At 41.5% G+C, this 10,936-nt stretch overlaps 1 protein-coding gene across 4 annotated transcripts in view; it reads right to left on the reverse strand.

The window, feature by feature from the left end:
• LOC117326379 overlaps window positions 1-8,736 on the reverse strand; it is a 54,208-nt gene extending 45,472 nt beyond the window's left edge. For 3 of the 4 annotated variants that reach the window (XR_004532479.1, XM_033883114.1, XM_033883110.1), the window contains exon 1: window positions 4,835-5,222. Coding sequence is in view for 3 of the 4 variants with exons in the window: in XM_033883114.1 (XP_033739005.1) it covers window positions 4,835-4,887 (53 nt within the window). In the remaining variant the exon portion in view is untranslated. Of the gene's footprint in view, window positions 1-4,834; window positions 5,223-8,411 lie in introns of those variants that run through there. The other variant, XM_033883113.1, reaches the window with a different exon arrangement.
• Window positions 8,737-10,936: the final 2,200 nt, after the last annotated feature.

Below are 10,936 nucleotides of genomic sequence, written 5' to 3' on the forward strand. Positions count from 1 at the left end.
TTAACTGGTGTGTATGGTTTATAACCATTAACTGGTGTGTGTATGGTTTATAACCGTTAACTGGTGTGTCTGGTTTATAACCATTAACTGGTGTGTGTATGGTTTATAACCGTTAACTGGTGTGTGTATGGTTTATAACCATTAACTGTTGTGTGTGGTTTATAACCATTAACTGGTGTGTGTATGGTTTATAACCATTAACTGGTGTATGTATGGTTTATAACCATTAACTGTTGTGTGTATGGTTTATAACCGTTAACTAGTGTGTGTATGGTTTATAACCATTAACTGGTGTGTATGGTTTATAACCATTAACTGGTGTGTGTATGGTTTATAACCGTTAACTGGTGTGTGTATGGTTTATAACCATTAACTGGTGTATGTATGGTTTATAACCGTTAACTGGTGTGTATGGTTTATAACAATTAACTGGTGTGTATGGTTTTTAACCATTAACTGGTGTGTATGGTTTATAACCATTAACTGGTGTGTATGGTTTTTAACCATTAACTGTTGTGTGTGGTTTATAACCATTAACTGGTGTGTATGGTTTATAACCATTAACTGGTGTGTGTGGTTTATAACCATTAACTGGTGTGTATGGTTTATAACCATTAACTGGTGTGTGTATGGTTTATAACCGTTAACTGGTGTGTGTATGGTTTATAACCATTAACTGTTGTGTGTGGTTTATAACCATTAACTGGTGTGTGTATGGTTTATAACCATTAACTGGTGTATATATGGTTTATAACCATTAACTGTTGTGTGTATGGTTTATAACCGTTAACTAGTGTGTGTATGGTTTATAACCATTAACTGGTGTGTATGGTTTATAACCATTAACTGGTGTGTGTATGGTTTATAACCGTTAACTGGTGTGTGTATGGTTTATAACCATTAACTGGTGTATGTATGGTTTATAACCGTTAACTGGTGTGTATAGTTTATAACAATTAACTGGTGTGTATGGTTTTTAACCATTAACTGGTGTGTATGGTTTATAACCATTAACTGGTGTGTATGGTTTTTAACCATTAACTGTTGTGTGTGGTTTATAACCATTAACTGGTGTGTATGGTTTATAACCATTAACTGGTGTGTGTGGTTTATAACCATTAACTGGTGTGTATGGTTTATAACCATTAACTGGTGTGTATGGTTTATAACCATTAATTGGTGTGTGTATGATTTATAACCATTAACTGGTGTGTATGGTTTATAACCATTAACTGGTGTGTGTATGGTTTATAACCGTTAACTGGTGTTTATGGTTTATAACCATTAACTAGTGTGTATGGTTTATAACCATTAACTAGTGTGTATGGTTTATAACCATTAACTGGTGTGTGTATGGTTTATAACCGTTAACTGGTGTGTATGGTTTATAACCATTAACTGGTGTGTGTATGGTTTATAACCATTAACTGGTGTGTATGGTTTATAACCATTAACTGGTGTGTATGGTATATAACCATTAACTAGTGTGTATGGTTTATAACCATTAACTGGTGTGTGTATGGTTTATAACCGTTAACTGGTGTGTATGGTTTATAACCATTAACTGTTGTGTGTATGGTTTATAACCATTAACTGGTGTGTGTATGGTTTATAACCGTTAACTGGTGTGTATGGTTTATAACCATTAACTGGTGTGTATGGTTTATAACCATTAACTGGTGTGTATGGTTTATAACCATTAACTGGTGTGTATGGTATATAACCATTAACTGGTGTGTGTATGGTTTATAACCATTAACTGGTGTGTGTGGTTTATAACCATTAACTGATGTGTATGGTTTATAACCATTAACTGGTGTGTATGGTTTATAACCATTAACTGGTGTGTGTATGGTTTATAACCGTTAACTGGTGTGTATGGTTTATAACCATTAACTGGTGTGTGTGGTTTATAATCATTAACTGGTGTGTGTATGGTTTATAACCATTAACTAGTGTATGCATGGTATATAACCATTAACTGGTGTGTGTATGGTTTGTAACCATTAACTGGTGTATGTATGGTTTATAACCATTAATTGGTGTGTGTATGGTTTATAACATAACATTAAACACTTAACCACATGTTAATCTATCTATCACAACCTCTTTATCACTTTATACGCTCGGGCGTCCATCTACACACATATCTTTACCATCTTTATATTTCTTATGAACTTATGCCAATTTTAAAACACATTAAACTGCATTTTATTTTATCAGATAAAATAAAGTGGTATGTCACATATACAAATTGATTATACTATCTGATAAAGAGAATATCATACTTGCATCAGTTGGTGCTGGTTATGGGAAATGAGCATGGGGTAGAGACATCCGATTACAGGATATCGATACCGTAGTGTACACCGCCGGATGTCATACTAGTATCACCAGAGACATCCGATTACAGGGGGTATCGATACCGTAGTGTACACCGCCGGATGTCATTCTAGTGTCACCAGAGACATCCGATTACGGGGGTATCGATACCGTAGTGTACACCGCCGGATGTCATACTAGTATCACCAGAGACATCCGATTACAGGGTATCGATACCGTAGTGTACACCGCCGGATGTCATACTAGTATCACCAGAGACATCCGATTACAGGGTATCGATACCGTAGTGTAAACCGCCGAATGTCATACTAGTGTCACCAGAGACATCCGATTACAGGGGTATCGATACCGTAGTGTACACCGCCGGATGTCATACTAGTGTCACCAGAGACATCCGATTACAGGGGTATCGATACCGTAGTGTACACCGCCGGATGTCATTCTAGTGTCACCAGAGACATCCGATTACGGGGGTATCGATACCGTAGTGTACACCGCCGGATGTCATACTAGTGTCACCAGAGACATCCGATTACAGGATATCGATACGTAGTGTACACCGCCGGATGTCATACTAGTGTCACCAGAGACATCCGATTACAGGATATCGATACGTAGTGTACACCGCCGGATGTCATACTTGTGTCACCAGAGACATCCGATTACAGGATATCGATACGTAGTGTACACCGCCGGATGTCATACTTGTGTCACCAGAGACATCCGATTACACAATATCGATACCGTAGTGTACACCGCCGGATGTCATACTAGTGTCACCAGAGACATCCGATTACAGGATATCGATACGTAGTGTACACCGCCGGATGTCATACTTGTGTCACCAGAGACATCCGATTACAGGGGTATCGATACCGTAGTGTACACCGCCGGATGTCATACTAGTGTCACCAGAGACATCCGATTACAGGGGTATCGATACCGTAGTGTACACCGCCGGATGTCATACTAGTGTCACCAGAGACATCCAATAACGGGGGTTTCGATACCGTAGTGTACACCGCCGGATGTCATACTAGTGTCACCAGAGACATCCGATTACAGGGTATCGATACCGTAGTGTACACCGCCGGATGTCATACTAGTGTCACCAGAGACATCCGATTACAGTATATCGGTACCGTAGTGTACACCGCCGGATGTCATACTAGTGTCACCAGAGACATCCTATTACAGGATATCGATACCGTAGTGTACACCGCCGGATGTCATACTAGTGTCACCAGAGACATCCGATTACACAATATCGATACCGTAGTGTACACCGCCGGATGTCATACAAGTGTCACCAGAGACATCCGATAACGGGGAGATCGATACCGTAGTGTACACCGCCGGATGTCATACTAGTGTCACCAGAGACATCCGATTACAGGGGTATCGATACCGTAGTGTACACCGCCGAATGTCATACTAGTGTCACCAGAGACATCCGATTACAGGGTATCGATACCGTAGTGTACACCGCCGGATGTCATACTAGTGTCACCAGAGACATCCGATTACGGGGAGATCGATACCGTAGTGTACACCGCCGGATGTCATACTAGTGTCACCAGAGACATCCGATTACAGGGGTATCGATACCGTAGTGTACACCGCCGGATGTCATACTAGTGTCACCAGAGACATCCGATTACAGGGGTATCGATACCTTAGCTTACACCGCCGGATGTCATACTAGTGTCACCAGAGACATCCGATTACAGGATATCGATACCGTAGTGTACACCGCCGGATGTCATACTAGTGTCACCAGAGACATCCGATTACAGGGGTATCGATAACTTAGTGTACACCGCCGGATGTCATACTAGTGTCACCAGAGACATCCGATTACAGGATATCGATACCGTAGTGTACACCGCCGGATGTCATACTAGTGTCACCAGAGACTTCCGATTACGGGAGATCGATACCGTAGTGTACACCGCCGGATGTCATACTAGTGTCACTAGAGACATCCGATTACAGGATATCGATACCGTAGTGTACACCGCCGGATGTCATACTAGTGTCACCAGAGACATCCGATTACAGGGGTATCGATAACTTAGTGTACACCGCCGGATGTCATTCTAGTGTCACCAGAGACATCCGATTACGGGGGTATCGATACCGTAGTGTACACCGCCGGATGTCATTCTAGTGTCACCAGAGACATCCGATTACAGGATATCGATACGTAGTGTACACCGCCGGATGTCATACTTGTGTCACCAGAGACATCCAATTACAGGATATCGATACGTAGTGTACACCGCCGGATGTCATACTAGTGTCACCAGAGACATCCGAATATCGCGTAATTAATCTCATTGATTGACAGATACCAACGTGTGAACCTAACATAACACGATAATGTTTAACTACCCATTGACGAAAAAAGTCAATACTGAGAAATACGGGAAGCTAGAACACTTCAAACTTATCGAGGACCGACAAACTTTCTTCTGGTCCTTATACTCACGGGGCCAAAGGTTTGCCTGTTACCGGGTTCCGGAATGAAAACTGCCTGGCCATAGCACGTATCCACAATCCCACATCCTTCTGAATAAACCTGATTAATTATAACACAGTAATGAAGACACGGGTCTCTGTCCTAAACAGCATGGTTTGTTCATACCTCCAAGTGTGGATAGTTATCGCCAACACCTCGTGTACGTTAGATGGTGAGTCGCGATCACTGGCCAATACATGGTATCGACAGGCAGAGAATCAATCAGGGTGTTTAAACACTAGTATTGACTGGTAGTGTAAATACATAATCCTTTAGTTAATGGTAAAGTGTTCGGCGTTGTTAAATTCGGGAGTAGTGTATTGTACACATTTAACACGGCCCATTGCGGGTACTTTATCGCACCGGTGTTCAGTGAGCCGGGGTCAGCTGGGAGGGGGGCGTGGCCGCGTGACGACACCACTCACACATAAAACACTCAATACACATATATAAACTTATGTAGTAATGGGGTAACAAAGATATGTTAATTGAAAGAACTAGTGCTGCCAACTGGACCCAGCGAGACGGAATAAAATCGGCCATTGGCCAGGGACTGATCAGGCGTGAAGTCCTAAGGGAGATGTTTAAACATTCCAGGTAGGACGGCCAACATCTTACGTTAATACAAAACACTTTAATTCCAGAAGACCTTTTATAAGTCTACAACGGTCTTTTCAGGGTTATCGATTCCAATTTCGATTTCTTTCATTTGAAGTAATTGGTTGCTGAATACAATAATAATTGGATTATGTTTAAGTCAAATTATATACAGGAGTTCAAGAGATTAACGGGTAAACGGAAAGACTGCGTATGAATGATATGGGTATAAACATACTGAGATGTTCTACAATGGATCATTACTGAAACTTAGGGGGGAACCAAAACAAGTAAAGGTACACACACAAGGGTCGTGGACAACTACACATTACTGACAAGGTACACTCACAATGGTCGTGGAGAACTACACATTACTGACAAGGTACACACATAAGGGTCGTGGACAACTACACATTACTGACAAGGTACACACACAAGGGTCGTGGACAACTACACATTACTGACAAGGTACACACATAAGGGTCGTGGACAACTACACATTACTGACAAGGTACACTCACAATGGTCGTGGACAACTACACATTACTGACAAGGTACACTCACAATGGTCGTGGACAACTACACATTACTGACAAGGTACACTCACAATGGTCGTGGACAACTACACATTACTGACAAGGTACACTCACAAGGGTCGTGGACAACTACACATTACTGACAAGGTACACTCACAATGGTCGTGGACAACTACACATTACTGACAAGGTACACTCACAAGGGTCGTGGACAACTACACATTACTGACAAGGTACACACACAAGGGTCGTGGACAACTACACATTACTGACAAGGTACACACACAAGGGTCGTGGACAACTACACATTACTGACATGGTACACACATAAGGGTCGTGGACAACTACACATTACTGACATGGTACACACACAAGGGTCATGGGGAACTACACATTACTGACAAGGTACACACACAAGGGTCGTGGACAACTACACATTACTGACAAGGTACACTCACAAGGGTCGTGGACAACTACACATTACTGACAAGGTACACTCACAATGGTCGTGGACAACTACACATTACTGACAAGGTACACACACAAGGGTCGTGGAGAAATACACATTACTGACAAGGTACACACACAAGGGTCGTGGACAACTACACATTACTGACAAGGTACACACACAAGGGTCGTGGGGAACTACACATTACTGACAAGGTACACACACAAGGGTCGTGGAGAACTACACATTACTGACAAGGTATACACACAAGGGTCGTGGACAACTACACATTACTGACAAGGTACACACACAAGGGTCGTGAACTACACATTACTGACAAGGTACACACACAAGGGTCGTGGGGAACTACACATTACTGACATGGTACACACACAAGGGTCGTGGGGAACTACACATTACTGACAAGGTACACACACAAGGGTCGTGGAGAACTACACATTACTGACAAGTAAAGGTACACACACAAGGGTCGTGGAGAACTACACATTACTGACAAGTAAAGGTACACACACAAGGGTCGTGGACAACTACACATTACTGACAAGGTACACACACAAGGGTCGTGGAGAACTACACATTACTGACAAGGTACACACACAAGGGTCGTGGAGAACTACACATTACTGACAAGGTACACACACAAGGGTGGTGGACAACTACACATTACTGACAAGGTACACACACAAGGGTCGTGGACAACTACACATTACTGACAAGTAAAGGTACACACACAAGGGTCGTGGACAACTACACATTACTGACAAGGTACACACACAAGGGTCGTGGACAACTACACATTACTGACATGGTACACACACAAGGGTCGTGGAGAAATACACATTACTGACAAGGTACACACACAAGGGTCGTGGAGAACTACACATTACTGACAAGGTACACACACAAGGGTCGTGGACAACTACACATTACTGACAAGGTACACACACAAGGGTCGTGGGGAACTACACATTACTGACAAGGTACACACACAAGGGTCGTGGACAACTACACATTACTGACAAGTAAAGGTACACACACAAGTTTGGTGGACAACTACACATTACTGACAAGTAAAGGTACACACACAAGTTTGGTGGACAACTACACATTACTGACAAGGTACACACACAAGGGTGGTGGACAACTACACATTACTGACAAGTAAAGGTACACACACAAGGGTCGTGGACAACTACACATTACTGACAAGTAAAGGTACACACACAAGTTTGGTGGACAACTACACATTACTGACAAGGTACACACACAAGGGTGGTGGACAACTACACATTACTGACAAGGTACACACACAAGGGTCGTGGACAACTACACATTACTGACAAGTAAAGGTACACACACAAGGGTCGTGGACAACTATACATTACTGACAAGGTACCCACACAAGGGTCGTGGACAACTACACATTACTGACAAGGTACACACACAAGGGTCGTGGACAACTACACATTACTGACAAGGTACACACACAAGGGTCGTGGAGAACTACACATTACTGACAAGGTACATACACAAGGGTCGTGGAGAACTACACATTACTGGCATGGTACACACACAAGGGTCGTGGACAACTACACATTACTGACAAGGTACACACACAAGGGTCGTGGACAACTACACATTACTGACAAGGTACACACACAAGGGTCGTGGACAACTACACATTACTGGCATGGAGGGATATCCTAATAACCTAGCGAGTACATAACTTAAGTACCACTTGTTATTGTGCCCAGTTTTCGTATACATAATTTTATATATAGCAATCGGAAAACACTAGATAATTATATGACTGATTCCTCAACACAAATTTAAATAAAATGACGAATAAATTAAGACATATTATGACACGACCATACACACAAAAAATATAGGATTTCACAAAATAGCATTTCGAAAGCCTTAAGGATTTTACTGTTAGGCATACCTCTTGATTGCCATATTTGCTCCTGAACATCAAATGGCGCCTCTCAGTAACACCCATGGCACGTCTGCAAATTTAATTCTTCATCAGTAGCGCCTATCGACGAACGGCAAAGGCAGCATCGTTTCTCTTAACACTGGTTTTCACCTTTGACGCCAAGAGAGGTACTGTCACTTCTGACACCAGATAATCCATCCTATAGCTTGAGAGGTACTGTCACTTCTTGATAAACTTCCAGGGCTAATAGTCAATGTCACGTTCGACAGTAGGAGATACCCAGTACACCTGTGATGTCTCATCGGCGTGTATTACCACACGGAGAATGGCTGGAAAATTGATATAATTGTCTGGCCGAGTTAAATGTCTATCGACACCTTCCACGGCTGATCGCTAGCACACCAGGTTTCAATTATAGGTATACAAATACTTCAAACAGCGGGTACGTTACCCATAAAACTACATACAACACTCTACTCGAAACTAATCGAGGCTTCACTGTCTCAGAAATGGCGGCTTGCTGTGACCAACCCACATCTATAAACATTACGTATCACTTTTTTTATTGTGACTGCAAACTTTGTCAAACACAACTTCGATGTGATGTTTTTTATTCCTTTTCAAGCTAAAGTCAACTGCGCGTCGACAACTATGGTCTTTTTTGGCGAAACTTAAAGACGGCCGGGCTATGTAGAATTTTCAAAACTGTTTGGGGTAAAATCACGTGTTTAATTCCTCTATGTACACATAAAAGGGGATTTTAAACAGTGCGGAAAAGATGGTAGATTGGATGTTATCAAACAATTATTATGGTGTATGAAATATAATGGAAACTATGGAGTTATATTTTCGTTAAATAGACTGATCTCTTTCAAATAGTCGAATATGGTCCAAGTCCAAAGAAGAGAGTTCTGATATCTCTATGTTAGGTGTATTTATCACGAATAGGTTTGAAATCATAGCATTCGATCAAACATTCTACAATAAACAAAAATGGTGAACGGGGACTCAAAAATGTTTATAATACATGTGAGTTTTACGTTTAAAAGATGGGTCGGGGTAAGATAGTTATGTCGAGAGAGGACCATTTCCTCCTTGTAACGTTTTCGCTTTAAGTGAGTGCACCAATATTTGGCCTGATTTAGAATAGTTTATTGTTTGTTGTAAAATGTGAGTTACAAAATGCGAGTTGCGAGTTGCAAAATGCGCACATTGTAACTCGCAACTCGCAACTCGCATTTTGTAACTCGCAAATCGCATTTTGTAACCCGCAACTCGCATTTTGCAACTCGGAACTCGCATTTTCCTATTCGCAACTGGCAACTGACAAAAAGTGAACCTCCTATCCGACAGATTTACGGCTCAAAAATTCAAATTAATTTTATTATCTTTTCACATATTGACATGATGTATAGAGAAAAACATATTTACAATATAATATATACAATTAAAGTAGTGTTCGTAGTTGATACACGGCACTGTTTCACAACAAAATATTTTCATTCTTATCGAGGAGGACAAATCATGTTATTAATTAATCTGATAAAATACACGGCTTGATGGCTGTATGTGACAATATCACTGTTGTGGGATGCATGGTAAAGCATTCTTGGCTGCGGTGTGGACTCTCTCTTTTCCTCGGATACCAACATATCAAGCGGAGTGTTAGTAGACATTTATTTAAGATTTGGCGGAGGATAAAGATTTTTAAGTATTTTCCTGAGACAACTGGGACAACAAGGATTTAAAACAGACAGTGAATTTTAGTATACTCAATGTACAGCTCTTCTGAAGTTGTGTTTGTTATTTTAGCCAATCTGAAGTTGTGTTTGTTATTTTAGCCAAGAGCTTAATCAATTGAAGTCGCCTCTTCAGAGAACATTGAAGCATCGTCTTGGAGTCGAATGGGGATGGTTGAGTAGGGAGAACATCAGGATACTCCGACATTCGGATCATCCTCGGGTTGGCTGTACCCGAGGAGTTCCGGATGGGAGCCGAACATCAGTATGCTCTGACCGGTTTACCATCCTTTGTCAGTGTACAAAATGGAGTGTGAGAGTGGATCGGACTTTATTTATTATACGGTGATATATTAATATTTGGGGTTGTAATGGCCGATGGACGAATGTCAGATATTTCGATGGGCGATATATTGCAAAAAGTCAATATTCGGATTGCTCAGGAGTTGTGCAATTCTAACGCCAAAATGTTGGAATCAACTTTTTTTCACCAGTTTCTCTCTACGGTCTTCAAGGGAGTGTTTGTTTGCCTCCACAAGACTTTCAGTTAGAGTCGTGAAAGTGCAAGAACTATTCCATGTTGGTGAATTAGATCCAACATCTTCAAGTAGGACTCACGCGCTGACCCATACAGTATAGAACTATCGAGTTTTCATCTGATAAGTGACTTATAAAAACGTAAAAACATTCCGCGATCTGCACCCCTATCTGTGCAATCTGTATGGAGAGAATTCACAAATGCCACTGAATATTTATTTTAAGGTGTTTTATGGCCGGTATGGATGTAAGTCT

Source organism: Pecten maximus, chromosome 4 (genome assembly GCF_902652985.1).
Source record: "Pecten maximus chromosome 4, xPecMax1.1, whole genome shotgun sequence".
NCBI lineage: Eukaryota > Metazoa > Mollusca > Bivalvia > Pectinida > Pectinidae > Pecten > Pecten maximus.